The sequence below is a fragment of the Vulpes lagopus genome, chromosome 15 (assembly GCF_018345385.1).
Source record: "Vulpes lagopus strain Blue_001 chromosome 15, ASM1834538v1, whole genome shotgun sequence".
In the NCBI taxonomy this organism is placed as follows: Eukaryota; Metazoa; Chordata; class Mammalia; order Carnivora; family Canidae; genus Vulpes; species Vulpes lagopus.
The window spans coordinates 42,148,158-42,165,834 of NC_054838.1; the positions used below are offsets into that span (position 1 = coordinate 42,148,158).

At 50.5% G+C, this 17,677-nt stretch overlaps 1 protein-coding gene across 1 annotated transcript in view; it reads left to right on the forward strand.

Moving 5' to 3' along the window:
• Window positions 1-2,238: 2,238 nt before the first annotated feature.
• The window catches only part of MTNR1B (melatonin receptor 1B), a 35,502-nt gene continuing 20,063 nt past the window's right edge, over window positions 2,239-17,677 (forward strand). The window contains exons 1-3 of the mRNA XM_041729921.1: window positions 2,239-2,351; window positions 3,326-3,444; window positions 14,403-14,757. Of these exons, the coding sequence (XP_041585855.1) occupies window positions 2,239-2,351; window positions 3,326-3,444; window positions 14,403-14,757 (587 nt within the window). The remainder of the gene's footprint in view (window positions 2,352-3,325; window positions 3,445-14,402; window positions 14,758-17,677) is intronic.

Consider the following 17,677-nt stretch of genomic DNA (forward strand, 5'->3'; position numbering starts at 1 on the left):
AATAAAATCTTAAAATAAAAAAAAAAAAACCAGCCTGTGACATTCACACTTTCCTGCTGTCTCCCTGTCTCTCCTTTTTCCTGCACCTTTCTTACCAACTGGCTGGTCATTTCTCTCCATTCACTGGGATTCACCCTCTGACTCAGTTTCCCTTTTCTCTCACCACCACGATACCCACACTTGGGCTTCTCATTTCCAATGAACTTTCCCTCGCCTTCCTCTAGCCACATCACCCCACCGAGAGCCCTCACTTCAACAGAATCTGCACTCCTAAGAAATCTCAGGCAAGTTTCAAACAAGCCACTCTCTCAATATCACAACCTATTTTTTTTTCAAGTTCCCCCACCACAGTTCTTTGAATTCAGCCCCTCCAATCCCTTGATCCCATCTCTGTCTCACAGCCCATCAGCCTGCTCACCCCTACCCTCCACCTGTTTTCTCAGCATCTTTCATTTAATGTAGATCCTAGGGTCGATGTTCCCATCATGCCTTTCACTTCCTCCTGTTACTCCTGGCCAGCAAACGCCAATCTCAGCTGAAGACACCCCCCCACACCCCCCCTGTACCTGTCCTGAGCAGATCCAAGTTGCTGATTGACAACCATCCCATGAGGCTGCCTGGCTTCACTTAAAGCCATGATCTGAAGCTGCTCAGGGGTATTGGCTCTCCTGACACATCTGCCACGGCTCCTAGTTAGTGTACTTATTTTCTGAAATGACATTTTATACCTTCTCCAGTCTTCAAACCTCCCACATTCTTTCCCTCAAATGTTGGCTAATGAGGTAGCCTCAAACCCCTTGAGCCAAGAGCGGCCAGGGGCAGCTCCCTCATTTTCTCACACCAATCTAGAAACTCTTTGGACTTTGTCCCTGACTTCTGCTTCCTTTCGGTCCCGGGGGTGTAGCCTCTCCTTGCTAATAATAATATTCCTTCCTTGGGCTTGGGATGGGCTCATTTCTCAAGGAGTTTGTTCTCCAATAATCACATCCTTCTCCTGAATCATCCCCTCTCTTTCCCCTGCACTCTTCCTTTATGTTTTTGCTTCTTGGGGGCTGGGATAGGATGGAAGTGGGAGAGTGTAATTTACATAAAATACACATATTATATTTACATAAGATAACATACAAATAGCACCTCAGAAATTTATTTTGCCCTCTGTCCTGGTCAATCCTTACCCTTACAGGCATAAATCACCATAAGCTAATTTTCCTCACCTTTTGACTTCATATAAATGAACTCTAGAGTGTGTTGTCTTTTGTGTCCACCTTCTTTTGTTCAATGAAGTATTTTTGAGATTAATCCATGTTGTGTAGATCAGTAGTTTTTATTGCTGAATGGTATTCCATGTATGAATGCACACAATTTGTTCACTAATTCATGGATATTTGGGCTGTTTTAGGCTACTACATTAAAGTTGCTCCGGACATTCTGGCAATGAGTCTTTTTTTGGTGGACATATGTTTCATATTTATCTCCGTTCTGGTCGTAGAATGGTGTAAGAAACTATCAAACAGCTCTTTAAAGGGGTTATACCGTTTTGCATTCTCATGAAAGCAATGTATCCAGGTGCTTCACCTCTTCCTCAAATTTAAAATTGTCAGTCATTTTGATTTTAGTGGTTTTATTGATGTGAAAGGTGCTAGGACACTGCTTGGCATAAGATTCACCCTCAGCAGAGGTTAGCTTTTGCTTTGATCAGAGCAAGTGCTCAAACAGTTTAAATAAAAAGCATCTTAGTTCTTTCTTTCCAGTAGTCACGTTTTACTCTTCTTTTTGTTCCAAAGCCCTCCAAAACCACATTATAATTACCACCAGTATTGACTACACATCTATTTGAGGATTGTTATATTTAAATAGATGTTCATGTATCAGTAGGTGTCTCGGCTTAAAGACATCTTTAACGGATGCCTGGGTGGCTCAGTGGTTGAGCATCTGCCTTTGGCTCAGATCATGATCTGGGATCGAGTCCCACATCTGGCTCCCCTGCAGGGAACCTGCCTCTCCTTCTGCCTCTGCCTCTCTCTGTGTCTCTCATGAATAAATAAATAATCTTAAAGAAACGAAAGACGTCTTCAGGATAAAGAGGCCAGAGCAGAGACATCATCAGTGTCTCCCAAGATCAACAAGTGCTCGATAAATAAATAGCAAGGACTTGCTCTTCTGCAGCTGCCAGGGGTGTAACCCTCTGCCCTACTTTGCCCCGGGGGACCACGTTCTCTTTGGAGCTGCACAGCCCCCATGGGGGCCTCAGACCTTGCCCTTCTGACCCCAGGTCGGCAGGTCCCCACCGCCAGCACCTTCTCCAGTCTGCACGCCCGGGTGCCACTTCCTGGGCACAGCCTCTCCTGGGGGTGAGGCGAGGAGGGGCTCTCGGGAATTGAGGCCTGAGCTGAGCCAGCCACGGGCCGGTGTTGGGTCTTAGCCTCTCCTGGGTCAGCCACCGCCGAGGAGGGAGGGAGGGAGGGAGGGAGCGCCGCAGCCCCTCCGACGGCGCCCGCACCCCAAGTCCTCCCGCGCCTGCAGTCCCCGCGCTCCGCCCCCGCTTGGTTGCCTCGTCTCGGCGCCTCCTCCCTCCCGCCGGGGCGCCCCCAGGGGGCGGCGGGGACCGTCGCGATGCCGGGAACCGCTGGGGGCGCGGGGATGGCGGGGGCGGGGGGCGCGCGGGGCTGGCGGGGGGCGGGGGGCGCCCGGGGCTGGCGGGGGCGGGGGCGGGGGGCGCGCGGGGCTGGCGGGGGCGGGGGCGGGGGGCGCGCGGGGCTGGCGGGGGGCGGGGGCGCCGGGGCTGGCGGGGGCGGGGGCGGGGGGCGCGCGGGGCTGGCGGGGGCGGGGGGCGCGCGGGGCTGGCGGGGGCGGGGGCGGGGGGCGCGCGGGGCTGGCGGGGGCGGGGGCGGGGGGCGCGCGGGGCTGGCGGGGGCGGGGGGCGCGCGGGGCTGGCGGGGGCGGGGCGGGGGCGCGCGGGGCTGGCGGGGGCGGGGGCGGGGGCGCGCGGGGCTGGCGGGGGCGGGGGGCGCGCGGGGCTGGCGGGGGCGGGGCGGCGCGGGGCTGGCGGGGGCGGGGGGCACGCGGGGCTGGCGGGGGCGGGGGGCGCGCGCGGGGCTGGCGGGGGCGGGGGGCGGGGGGCGCGCCGGGGCTGGCGGGGGCGGGGGCGGGGGGGCGCGCGGGGCTGGCGGGGGCGGGGGCGGGGGGCGCGCGGGGCTGGCGGGGGCGGGGGCGGGGGGCGCCCGGGGCTGGCGGGGGCGGGGGGCGCGCGGGGCTGGCGGGGGGCGGGGGGCGCGCGGGGCTGGCGGGGGCGGGGGGCGGGGGGCGCCCGGGGCTGGCGGGGGCGGGGGCCGGCGCCCGCGCTGTCCGCGGTGCTCGTGGTCCCCACGGCGCCCGACGTCGTGGGCGACCTCCTGGTCATCCTGGGGGTGCTCGGGAACCGCAGGCCCCGGAACGCGGGGGAGCGCCCGCCCGCGCCGGGCCGACGCTCCCCCGGCCCCGCTCTCCGTTCCCGGCCGCCCCGCTCCCTTTGCCGACCCCAGTCCCCAAGTCTGGTCCTGAGCTCAGAAGTTAGGGCAGCTGCCGCCTCTCCCTCTCCCGACGTGCGGCTCGGGGCGCGCCTCCCCGCGCCTCCCCGCGCCTCCCCGCGCTGCCCCGGGGCGCCTGTGCCCGCGGGATCCTCCGCTCTGCAGCGCGGCGCCCGCCCGCCCCCTGGGGGCGCCCGGAAGCCGCTGTCACCCGCCGCGGCGCCCAGCTTACGCGGTGCACGTGGGACCCTACCTGGCCACAGGAATCCCAGGATCTTTAACACCGCCCCGCCCCGCCCCCCCCCGTGGGTGCTGAGATCCTGAAGCCCTCCAGGGAGTTGTGTGTCGAATTTATCTCCAGGTCACCTGAAGACCCATTTCCAGCAGAGAGCACAGGTGCGGAAATCTGCAGGCTCTGCTGCGGGTGGAGCTACTTTGCTTTGGGAAAAGGTGGTCTATTCTCAAGATGGAGCTCAGGGCATTAAATGAAGATTAAAATAATGGTTTGGTAAACACGGTGCTGCAAACCAGAAAAGTAATTTTTCCTTCTCTGTGCCACTCTCATTGAAATGAAATAAGCTGAAGCTTTTTCCATTCCTCAGGTCTGTAAGGGAACAAAACCAGATGGAGGGAGTCTCTGAACTCTGACCCTGAGGGGTCACTGGAGCATGCTGACCGTTTCAGCCAAGGGAGGCTAAATACCCTGTTTGTCAATTTGTAATTTCCTAGCTTGAGCCTTAGGGACAACTCCAGTATTAGAGTGAATCGTAGAGAACAGACAGCAGGAGAAAGCCAGGTGTGCAGTTCAACTGTGCTTTTCTAAAGCACCACACCATTCAGAAAGGCCAGTTGTAGTAAAGGGGTATATATATTTTGTGGGGCTCTCTGACTCCAGTGCTTGTATCTAAATGGCAAACAAAAAATATACATGAGCTTCTTTCATAATGTGGGAAACAATACATGAAGCAGAAATAAGCTTTCTAACTCAAGTCATTGCAGTGGTGATGGTTAGTATCATCTGGAACACCTCTTTCAAGATATTGTTATGTCCTTTGACTAAAAAGCTTATATATTAGGAAAAAGCCCTACAGTTAGTGGAAAGTTGTATTTGATATTTTTAATTGCATCGTTCCTTTGCAGCAGCCTCAAATACGTGTCTCCTACACAGAGAGGCAGAAGGGAGGCAGGACGAGGGCGTCAAGGTTCTGACACCAGCCACTTCTCTCTCCGACTAACCAACCGGGTGGGCTGTGGTTCCCTGGCCCGTAATTTGGGCTGCTTGCTGGTGCAGAGGCGATGGAGGAGGGGGTGAGTGCTGCTTCATTTTACATGAGGCACCCAGGCATCTCTCGCCTCCTCCATTCCCAGGAGGGCTGGCCTCTTCTGTGTTCCTAAGGGGCTCACAGAAACCTTGCTGTTTTGGGAGCGTGGCCCGGGTGGGTGATGAGCATTGAATCGCTGGTACATCTCCTGTCCTATCCTTCCTGCCTCCTGTTGAGTCTGCTGCAGCCCAGAACCAGAAACAAAATCTAACACCATAGCTACGTGACGTTATTCCTGACACATTGGTGGCTGCTCCAGTCATGGCAATTGAACCAGTTTTTATTTGACCACAGGCTTTATTGGTAACGGTCATGAAAAATCGTACCTATTGACTTCCGTTAAACCTTGGCAGAGTGAGATTTCAAAAGGTGCTTAAAAATGAATAGCACTTGGAATGTACCCTCATTCCACTAGGAATCAAGTCTCTCTACTGAGAGTTTAGAGTGACTTTAAGAAACTCTCATCTCAGACCTTTTTGTAATTAAGTCTGGTTTCTTAGTTCATCATATTAAGAAGATAGGAATGTGGCAGTGAGGACACTCACAGGTTCCACAGCCACGGCACACAGCCAATATTAAGATCATACACCTTTCTTAGCGGACGACAGCATCCATCACTTGACTATTACAAATGCAGTTCCTCTTGTCATCCATAACAGGGGTGATCCTGACAACAGAGTAAGGGGTTAGATTAATTGTCCCATCTGCAGCTCCTCTTGCTGCATGTGTTGGGTTGACTTTTCCAGAGATGGCACCAGAGAAAGACAGAGAGGGCAGGATGGAGGGAAAGTGGGAGACAGATTCAGGGCATTGACCCAACTTGGAAGGTAAAACCAGGTCTAAGACCAGGCATTTCACTCTTTAGTGTGTGCTTCCTGGGGACCTGTCCTATTTAGGGCTCTTTTGATGGGGTCTGAAGATATTTCTTGTGCCTGCATGACCAAGCTTGCCCTGGTCTAGACTCAGCCAAGAATAATATCTGTGTTTTCCGGTTATCACTTCCTCTCCCTACTTTTTTGGAACCTTCCCCCATCAAGTTCTTTCTCTCTCTTCTGTGTTTTCAGTGTTTGCTCTTTCCCTTTAGCCCACACACGCACACACACCCCTCCCACACACACATGCATGCACAGGTACACACACAGGCACACACATACACAAGGGCTTCCAGTGTTAAAAAAAAAAATCGTACCTTGATTTTATATATATTTTTTAAGATTTTATTTATTTATTTGAGAGAGAGAGAGAGAGAGAGAGAGAGAGAGAGCTGTGCTAGCATGAGGTGAAGTGGGGGGTAGTTCTGGAGACTGGCATCCAAAATGCCCCTCCATGCAGTGTGTGATCTTCAGGCTCACTCCCTCCTTGGAAACTTTCATTCCTTTGGCTGACCTGATGCTCCAGTTTTTGGATCTCCTTCTCCTCCTCTCCCAGAAGCCTGATCCCTGGGTATCATTCCTGCCTCCTTCATTCCCCAAGTCCCTGTGACTTTTGCCTTATAGTATCTCCCAATATTCCCCTTTCCTGCTCTCCTTACTCGCACTGCCTCCCTTTACATGCTCACCATATCTTGAATGAACTATGTCCATAGTGTCCAGAGAGGTGTCCCTGCTCCCTCCTCCCATGGGTGTTCCCACTGGTGGGGGTCACTGCCATCAGTGACTGCTGTCTGTAGAGCATCATCAGACTCCAGAGCTCTACTCACATAGCCCTTCTCCAGCTAACTCACCCGCCTAACAGGACAACCTTGTCTCCCTCCTCTTATCCTGCCTTTGACCAACTGCCACACACACACAGTCCGGATTGGACTCCTATACACTGCCTCATCTTGCCTCTTTTCTGCCAGTGAACATCTCCTTCAGACCCCTTCCGCAACTCCCCCATGTGGTTGTTGACCTTGCTCATTAAGACCAAATAGGGCGTGGGGACCATCTCCCTCCTGGGGCTTCCACGCACCCTCCCCGGGCAGCACCCACCTCACTGTGCTATTGTTCATTTATCTCTCTCCCTATGGGACTGCGAATCTGTCCAAAGCTGAGACTTCTATTCCATTTCTGTCCACAGAGCCAAGTTCACATTAAGAAATAAAAACCAATCTGTTGCGACAAATTGATCATAGAAAGCAGGAAAGCAGTGGGGCAGAAGGAATAAATGTTACATCGTGGGGTGGGGCAGACTCACTTACAGATGCCGGCACTGCCTCTGCCATCCGCAGGTGGCTGCTTCTTCTTCTTCTTCTTCTTCTTCTTCTTCTTCTTCTTCTTCTCCTTCCTCCTCCTCCTCCTCCCCCTCTTCTTCTTCTTCTTCTTCTTCTTCTTCTTCTTCTTCTTCAAATATTTTATTTATTTATTCATGAGAGACACACAGAGAGAGGCAGAGACGTAGGCAGAGGGAGAAGCAGCCTCCATGCAGGGAGCTTGCTGTGGGACTGGATCTCAGGACTCCAGATCACACCCTGAGCCAAAGGCAGACACTCAACCACTGAGCCACCCAAGTGCCCCCATCCACAGGGTTCTTGAGGAACTGAACTGCTTCCAGCAGCCAAAGCCCGCAGTACACCTCACTCTTCTCCTTGAAAGCTGACTGGATCGTCTGCACAGAGAGGCCTGCCCCACTTGCTCCTGTGTCGCCAGCAGTCTCCAGCTATGCCAGGCCTCTCCCGGATTGTGCCTCTGTGCCTCCTCTGGGAGTTTGGCCCTTGCCGGTCTGGTCTGAGAGTGCCACCTTTGAGCTGCATGTAGGTGAGTCTCCTGCCATTACCTTCGCCATCCAGACAGTTGGCCACACAGAAGAGAGCTGAGAGAAACATGTCCTTACTGTAAGATCGATCAAATTAATCTCTGTTAGGGCATCCCCGGTGGCTTAGCAGTTTGGCGCCTTCAGCCCAGGGCATGATCCTGGAGACCCAGGATGAGTCCCACGTCGGGCTCCCTGCAGTGAGCCTGCTTCTCCCTCTGCCTGTGTCTCTGCCTCTCTCTCTCTCTGTGTCTCTCAAAAATAAATGGACAAATCATTTTAAAAAATTAATCTCTGTTAGCAGAGGGGAAAGCCCAACAGCATCAGGTGCTCCTGGCCTGTGGGCTCAGGGGCTGATTTCCCAGGCAATGCTCAGGAGCCTGAGTCTGATGATGGATTCTTGTGCTGCATCTGAGTTAAAGAGGCTATGGGGGAGGTGCTGTGAGTGAGTGGGTGTGAAGCCACTGCTAAGACAGTTGGGTGATCCATAAGAGAAAGGATGTGAAACACTTGACATTGGGATTTCCCAAGAAAATGAGGAGGATTTGGTTGCTGGACACACAGGTCCTCGGCCATAGTCTGCCCAGTTCTTCAGGCACCCAGGGATGCTCACTCTGCATCTTTTGTCTGGAAACAGTGACTGCATTGCAGGCTTCCCGATGAGAGTTTTCAGCCCAGCAGGTGTTCAGCGTCTCAGGTCAGATTGGCGCAGAGTCCACCTCCTCCCCCAACTTGTTGACTGGGGGTGTAAGGGATGAATAAATAGACCAGCTCTGGACAAAGGCTCTTGGAAGGCTTGGAGGAAATACTTACTAGATCCACAGTCCCTGTGCTCCAGGCGTGATGGGGTAAGATGGTACCCACTTCATCCAAGTTTTATCCTACCGCTCGGGAAGACGCCACTTGGTGACAGGTGTCTTTTGACCCGCTCAGCCTGTGGGGGTTTGGAGCGCTTGTTATCAGCTAAAGACCAAACAGGGCTAACTTGGACTCCGTTGCTGATGTGGCTCAAGCTCTCCAACTTCAGGCTTCTACTCGGAATACTTTATCTCCTCACCAAGCAAAGATGAGCATGTTTTAAATCCCATAATTATGTCTTTAGCTGAACAATCAGGAAAGCTCATAATCCTCTTTAATTCCTCCCATGTAGTTCTCAGTAGCCCAGGGCCGTGAAGACTTTCCTGTTAGGTTGCCTTTTTCACTCAGAAATTGGGGGTCTGTATTTAGCATGATATATCAAAACTCTGAAGATACCAGTGCTACTCTAAGGTCTTACAATTTAAAATACTTATTGTGGAAAGAGTAGAATTTAAGGAGTTGAGAAGCAGAGTCCTCGGCACTTGGGGGGTTTTCACCCTAGGGCAACATCCTGCCTTCTTCATTGTCCTCCCAGCACTGTCACTTCTCCTATCTTATCTCCTGGGGAATTGGAGTCCAACATTCAGAGTCTCTTTCTCATTCTTTCTACACAACAAATAATATAAAAGCAGCAGTAATAAACAACAGCTAATATTACTATGTGCTTCTTACATGCCAGATAAAAGTCTCTCCCATTGAGAAGAGAGGAAGAGAAAAGAAAAAAAAAAAAAGGCTGTACAACCTCTCCATCAAAGGGATATCCTTTTGCAAGTCCCATTCCATTTCTTTCCTTCTCTTGAAGTCAAAGCCGATGGGGAAAAGCCGATGGGGAGAGCAAGCTTCTGTACACAAGCTTATCCTCCAGCTGGACAGAACCATGCCCTTGCTAATACCACTCATGACCTCCTAACTGCCAGGTTAAATGGTGCACTTTCCTGTTGTTTCTCACTTTGGTGGATGACTAAGAAACTCTGCACCTTTGCCCTTGACATTTCTTTTCCCTGATTTCCTCCTGTCTCTCTTCTTTCTCTTTCTCTGTTATGGCCATAGGCAATTCACGTAAACTGAGTGTCAGTCTCTTGAAATGGAAACATGGGATTCACCCTATAGGGTACTTGTGAGAAAAAATTCAGTCAATTTATGTAAAGGGCACATTATAAACTTTAAAGGTGCTATACCAATTATGGTTTTGTTGTTAGTATAAAGTGTAATTGAAATAATAAAATGATATTGTAAGAGTCTCAAAATGATCTCTGTTGATGATTATGGAAGGATAATTTGTAATAGGTATCTCAGTTTTAAGAAAAATAGATGCTTATGCTTTTAAATACATTCTCTTCTTTTAAGTGGTTGAAATACTCCCATCGTGTTTTTTACACAGTTAGCTTGCTTAGCAGGCCTTTTCATTTTCAGTTAAAGCAAAGTTATATTTCAGCTTGGCCCTTATATGATTCATTCACATTCTCTAAGATTGTCTTTTTTTCAAAGATTTTATTTATTTATTCATGAGAGACACAGAGAGAGGCAGAGACCTAGACAGAGGGAGAAGCAGGCTCCCTGCAGGGAGCATAATACAGGACTCCACCTGGGACCCCAGGATCACGCCCTGGGCCCAAGGCGGGCACCAAACCTCCAAGCCACCCAGGGATCCCTGTTTTAGTATTTATTTGTAAGGCAATCAAGTTTTTAACAAATGATCTGCTCAGTGATTTCAAATGCTTTCCCCCAGAAGGTAACTAATGAAGGTATTCCACTTTCATTTGGGGATAAATAGTTATTTCCTTGGCTCATCCCATCCAAATCCCTTTGGAGGAAAACAGCCATTCTAGGAAGGAAGCAGGCTGCTGGCCAGGAGGGTTTTGTACAGCCCCTTGATGAACTCTCCTGCCTGGCCAGCCCCATCTCCTGCCACTGTCTCCATTCTGACGCCATCCTAGGTCTTCCTCACTGTTCCCTTATCCCCCCCCCACACACACACACACACTGGAGGGCCCATTTCTCTGTCTACTTCCCCTGGCCGCAATCTCAGCAGCAGGGGCCATCTCTTTGACCATCATTGTGCCCTCCAGATAGGTAGGCACTCAGGAAGCGTATTGTATGTTTGAATAGGTAAAGGATGGAAGAAGGGCCTGAGGCACAGGAAGTTTAAACCTATTAGCAATGATAGTGTACCTGTTGAATTCCTTGTTGTAACCTTTGCAAGTCTTGTTTTTATTGGTTTAATTGACTCCTGTGAGACCTCCAGCTTTGGAAGGAGAGGGAGTGTGTCTCTCCTGCCCCCCATGCCTCCCTCTGCTCTGGCAAAGGCAGAGCTAGTACCTAGTAGATACTCAGTAATATTTGTAGAGAAAATGACTCCATGACTATTTCTACACTGGCTTTTAGCTCAGTGACCAAGGACAATTTACATTCTATAAACTCTTTCTGGGCCTGTAGGGTAGGGCACAGGGAGGAGGGGCAAGGATGGAGGCGGCTTTACCTTCTGGAATTCTATCGGATGAAGACTAGATAACTCAAGGCTTGCTGGGTCCCCGTCCCCCTACACCCCTTACACCCTCCAGGGTTACCAGATCCTTGTTAAGAAATAGATGTCCTGGAAAAAAAGAAAGAGGAAGTGAGGAGGGAGGGGGTGGATTTTGGTGGTTGCATGTGGGGAGAGAGATGTGCTCTGTGTATGAATGTTAAGAGGGAATTCCATATTAGTGAACAAAGGCCTGTTGTTGAAGGCTGTCTCCCACTAATCCACCCTGTCTGGTGGAGGCAGATGGAAATAAGTCACGCCAGGACTTGTGACATGAATATTCATCACAAGCGTGTGCATAGGAGGATGAGCAGGGTTGTGCGCCTCCTGATGGATTTCTCACCTGTCTGGGGGAGAGATGGATAGAGAACAAGATCTCCCTTGACTACCATCCAGATAGGACCTGGCTTCTTGCAGATGGGGGACAGAACAAGAATTTTATTTGCCTAATTTGGAATGGTGACAAGAAATCTGGGAGACAGTACGATGTCTGGGCAGATGAACCTACAGCAGGAACTGGTTGATTTCAGCCTTTTAGGAACAGCCGGAGTAATAGGGGAGAGTAATTGAATCACTCTCTACGCGGAGTTGAATGTGTTCTTCCCACTATTTACAAGCTGTTTGCCAGCCTCTGGGGCATGATTAGGGGATGAGCCACATTAACACAGCGGAGCTTGACTGGCTTTCGGGGGAAACAGCTGGCTGAGTTGGCACCGGCTCCCAGCAGCCCTTGACTCTCTCTGCACGTGCTTGCAAGTGCTAAAAGCCTGTTTGCTGCTCAACCAGGAGCCCAGAGGCCTTGTAGATGACGCAGGGAGCTTGGTTCTTGCCTCTCAGAGTTGAAGAGTGAATCTCTCAGACAAAGGAAGGTGAGTAAAGGAATAGACATTTATGAAGCGAGGATACAGAAAAAGCTCTCAGGAGTGAGAGGGATCCGGACAGGTTGCCATGGGGGGCTTATAGAGTTGGTCTTTTACTGAAAGCCAACCAGGGAACCTAAATCCTTTTAATATCTCTATTGATATCACCATTGAGGAAGGACTAGTGATGACACCTTCAATGGCTTACTTCCTTTTTAGGGTCCGGTAATTCTTTGTTGGTCACAAGTAGCTGTTATAACAAGACCCCACCTCTGACACCTGGGACAGGATGGCCTGGTTGATTTATCCCTGGTTTCCTTTCATTTCCACATTTTGGGAGTTTTTTTTTTACTAGCCTGATTCCATGGCCCCCTACCTAGCCCTGCCTCTCCCTTACTCACAGAGACCCATCTTCCTATGTTGGGGAGAAGTGATTTTCCTCACAGAAATAACCAAGTGGAATGCGTGTAAGGAAAAGGAAAGAGGGCCCCCAAAGAAAAGGAGGGGACTGATCAAAGAACAGTCATGGAGGAAGAAGTTCAGAAACGTGCCCAACTTCAGAGTGGCAGAACTGAGACTACCCGGGTCATTCCAGCTTCCAGCACCACTTCCAAATGTCAGAAAGCCACTGAAAATTCTGGGAAGAGACAGGAGCTCCTGATCCAGCTGAGAACGGGAACTTCAAGTGAGGAAATACGTCACCACCTTGAGCCCTGGTGGGGTCTGAGTAGAAGAGTCAGAGGCTGACAGCCACCAGTGGAGGTAGCAAATAGAACTGGGAAGTAAACGGAAAAGCCAGAGGCCCCCTCCACACCTCGAGCAGGCCCTCAGATGTGCCTTTCTTGCCTGGCTGTACCAAGCGGGAAGAATGGGAGGGGGCTTCTTTACCCCCACCGAGTAGATAGATCCCTAAAGTCGTTGAGCGGGAAGGAAGCTGGCAGTTGAACCTGAGACAGGACTGCTTCACAGCCTGCCTCTCGAGACAGGTAAGCTCACCACCTTGTTAGTACTCTAACTGTCCAACGGTGTCCTTCCCGTTCCATCTGGTCCGCTCGGGCCCCCACCGAGCTCTGCTGCAGGAGTAGGTAGACCCTGACAAGTCCCAGGAGGCTGACAGACTTCTTTTCTCTTGGTTCTGAGCGAGGTCGACTGCAAGCCTCTGAGGCTGAAACGGGCCCTTCAGGAAGGCTGCCTGTGGATCCTCCGTGTTCCCACCCCCACGCCGGAGCGCATCCTGTGGAATCTTCTTTGAGCCGCGGTGAATGAACATGTGTGGGAACAGGGGACGGCTGGGAGCAGCCCTTCCTCTACCTTGTAGGCTTATAACTGTTATTGTGGAGTCTACCTCACCTGAACATCTGGCTCAGGGGGACCCCCCCCAGCCTGGTGGCTCTGAGCCTCCCTTCTTCTGTACCCCCTTAAAGCCAGACCACGGCCTAGCCTCTCTGATGGCTGCATCTCTGGGAGCCTTTCCATCTGCCTGATGCTCGGAGCATGTAGTAGGAGCTCAAACAGTTACACTTGGTGAATGAAATGAATAGCATCAGGAACAGAGCTTCTCGTGCTCTGAGCTTGATTTTGGCCATGCCTTCAGATTCTTGGTGTTTTATTCATGAGTCAGTGTTTGTTTTAGAATCCAAATGCTTTAGAAATAGAAATATGTTCTTTTGGAGTTAGCCCTGTCTCTTCCCTAGAATTCTGGCCCCAAACATGCCTGAAGCATATTGATCAATGGATGGTGTGGTTTCCAGAGGCTCTCTCTGGCTAAAGAACACTCCATCCAGAGGAGGGAGGCAATTCAAAAAGCTGGAGAATGTGCAAAGCAAAGCAGGCAAAGCAGGGAGGCCACTGGAGGCTGTGAGACTCCTCAGGACTGGACAGTATGCCACCAGGCCAGGTGTCTGACAACATGGTGGCACGGCAACGTGGCGTCATGGCAGCATGGCTGTGAGTGTAGGCCCCGACCAGACAGACAGGGGAATTACAGAACACGTGGTTCCTACTCTGAAACCTTTCTTCTATCCCACCTGCAAAATGAAATCCACATTTAGAAAATTGAATCAAAGACACTTAGAAGTAGCCTGCTGACCAGTGGAGGAGAAGGCACAAAAGGAGACTGGCAAGAGAGATTTGAAGGAAGGTGGGATTATGGGCAAAGATGGGTGCTAGTGAATCCACTTTCCTGATTTTCTGGTTCTTCTCCCTTAGAATCTTTGCTGGGGCTTAAATGATTCAAAGGCTCGGAGTATCTGCCTATTGTGAAAACAGTTATCACTTATGAACGCCTGCTTGTGTCCCCAAGGACTTTGCACCATTATTTGATTCTCACAGCTATGGTATAAAGTAGGAATCATTATTCCCATTCTACAAATGAGAAGAGTGAGGCTTGGAGCATTGGAGCACCTGAGTCACAGAGCCAGTAGCCTGAGATGCACCTGGAACTCCATGTCTCTGAAAGCCCCTAGGTCTCCAACCCCAGTGCTTAACAGTACCATAGTTACATTTAAGTAGCTGGGTAAAGGTAACTGGATAACGGGTGGGAGAGTCTACAGACTTGAAATTGTGGGGTCTCTTGCTGACTTTTGCTCCCTATTATCTGCTCTAGGTAATTTGTTCTTGGTGAGTCTGGCATTGGCTGACCTCATGGTGGCCTTGTACCCGTACCCACCCATCTTCCACGATGGCTGGGCCTTGGGGGAGGTGCACTGCAAGGCCAGTGACTTCGTGATGGGCCTGAATGTCATTGGCTCTGTCTTCAACCTCACTGCCATTGCCATTAACCGCTACTGCTACATCTGCCCCAGCGTGGCCTACCACCAGATCTGCCGGTGGAATACAAGAAGATTGCCTCGGCCCTCTGGAACCCTCAGCATTGCTTTCGGGAGGCTTCCAAAGGCAGCCGGGCCACAGGGCCTCAGAACCAAGCTCTGCCTGTTGTTAATGCCCAGAACCTTGTCAAGGTAGACAGTCTCTAGTCTGCATCACCAGCTGGGCACCAGATTCATGAAATGGTAGGAGGGGATCTGCTGCATGGGTGAGATGAGGCAGCCCCCTTGGCTACGCTGTTCTGTTCACATGACAGTCAGCAGGGAGCTTGTGGAACTTCATCCTGTGGAAAGGAAGCCCGTTGGCATCGTTGGTTCAGGCTGGCCAGGGGATGCCTACAGGTACTGAGTCACAGAGCCAGTAGCCTGAGATGCACCTGGAACTGACCAGGGGATCTCAACGTTGTAGTGAGTGCAGCACCGGCCCTCGCAGACACTGTCAGTGCACAGGGCTTGATGTATACATCATCCGGGAAGGGATAGATTGAAGACGGGCTTGGGGCAGAAGAAGCCAATGACTCCTTATGAGCTGTTCTCTCTTCCTGCTTTGCAGCCTCCTTGCTGCTTTCTCAGTTTTCCCCAGAGGGCAATAGGAATTTGTAGTGCTGGGAGCTAGGTGGCTCTGCAGGGGTGACAGGGCACTGGCGTGGTGCAGAGGGCAAGTTGTGTGCTGTCCCTCATTGACTCTCCCTACACATGCATACACATGCGCGCACACACCACCACATATACACTGCACACAGCACCACCACCACGGCCACCCTATACACACATACACACACACAAACTCCTCAGGTACCTGGAGCACGAAGTCTGCCTGGCTTCTCCACCACGTTCAAGCTGTGTGACTTGGCGGCAGGCCCCGACCTCTGTATTCCTCTGTCGACTCACCTTACCGTGGAGAGCATGCCAGTGACTGCCCCTCAGGGCCACTGTGAGGATTCGTTGGGATAACACAGCTGAAGAGCTGAGGACAGTGCCTGACCTACAGCTAGCCACTCAGTGATGGCTAACTGTATCATTATTCTTACTACACAAAATAAAAGATAATCTTGAAGGAGAGAAGAGGTGCTGCACAAAGACAGGAAGTAGAGGGAAGCGAGTGGGGAAAGAGTGTGTGGAGGTGGGTGAAGGGCAGGTACACCCACAGGCTTTGTATTTGCAGGTGCCTCAGGTCTGCATTTAGCACCAACAGATTTATCTTCCTTCTTCTGTTCCATGCACATGACTGACTCCTCTGTGGGCCGGGTCCCGCAGGAGAAACAAAGGCATGTTGCCTGCCCTCCTGTTAATGAATAATACCTGCTGACATTTATTGGGTGTTTGCTTTGTACCGGGCACTGGGGGAAGTGCTTGATATACATTATCTTTTTTAATCCTTACAGAACTCTTTGAAAATGTATCTTTATTTCTATTTATAGTTAAGAAACTAAAACTCAAGACACAAAATGATTTCCTGAGTTCACGGAACTCAAGTCTGTCTGACAGCAGCATCCCATTTCTGCCCCCAGCCCACACCTTGGCATGTGTGGCAGGAACAAAGTGGGTAGGGTACCTGGGAGGTTCCAAGAAGAGACAAAAGTTACCTCAGCCAGCCGGCTGCTTTTCAGAGCAGAGAGCCTGGAATACTGACCCCTTAGTTTTATTCTGGATGCTCTTCCTCCCCTTGTCATTTGAGGAGTTAGGTTGGGTGCTGTCACCGGGGAGCTTGTTAAACAGGCAAGTGCTTTTGGCTCCACTGAGACCATTTTGAGTGTGGCGGCCTGGGGAAGGGCCTGGGATCTGCTTCTGACCCTGGAGGTCCTCTACAGGCTGTTGGGAATGTAGGTGGTCCAGCCCTGCTTTCCTGCCTATTGGGATCCCATTGCTGGGTGTGGAGAGTCCCATCCAGGGAGGCCTCCCAGTTCAGACCTCAGTCTGAGAGGGAAACACAAGAGACCTAAAGTTTCTCCCTGAGCTTCAGCCAATTTTCTTGACTCTGCACAGAGCCTGGCTATCAGGTCAGGCCTGTGTTTGCTTTCTATTCTCTCCGCCTCCTCTCTCCAGACACCAACTGTAGGGATTTGCCTTTCACTCTTGACTCTGAGGCAATGGGCTGTCCCCCACTCCTCCCCTTATTTCTGTCTTTTAACTCTGAGACTTAATAAATTTGGACTGAAGAAATAAAAGCTCTTTTCAGTTTGGACCCACAGATGTTACCTGATTTTGCCAGTTCTGACAATTTGCTGACTGGGATCTTTTCTTGTTTCCATAGGTTTTGGTGATGATCTAGGAAGCAACAGAATGAAAGGGGGTAGGGAGACATGGCCCTGGACATTGGGCCATGTATATGCTCATATGGAATGGCTGTAAGCTACAGGCCCTGATTTTAAATAAAGACAATTTTGCTGCAATAATGCAGGAACTCTATTCATCCTCTACCTCCTCACTCCATATCTATTAAAGAACTTAAATTTATAATAAAAAAAATCTTCCCACAAAGATAACACTGGCCCACAAAATTTAACTTGTGAATTTTATCAAACATTTAAGAAAGAACTAGAACTAGCTTTATACACACTCAGAAAAAAGAGGAAGAACAAACACTTTTCAATGTATTTTGTGAAATCAGCATAACCCTTCCTTATAACATTGCAAGGTCATCTAAAAGAAAGAAGAATTACACACACAAAAATAAAAATTATGTCACCCATGAACAAAGATGCAAAAATCCAGAATCATAAATTAGTAGATTGATTCCAAAACTATACAAAAAGGATTCTGCATCATGGCCAAAGTGGTGGAGGGGGTACCCTGGAAATATACAGTTAATTTTACAGTTGAAAATTGATCAGTGTAATTATTTATTTATTTATTTATTTATTTATTTATTTAGAGAGTGTGAGTTGGGGCAAAAGGGACATAGGAAGAAGGAGAGAATCCCAAGCTGACTCCATACTTAGCACAGAGCCTGATGTGGGGCTTGATCTCACGACCCTGAGATCATGATTAATTACAGATTTAAATGTATAATGTATTTCTATTTTTAGAAAAAAATAGAAAATATTTGAGATGT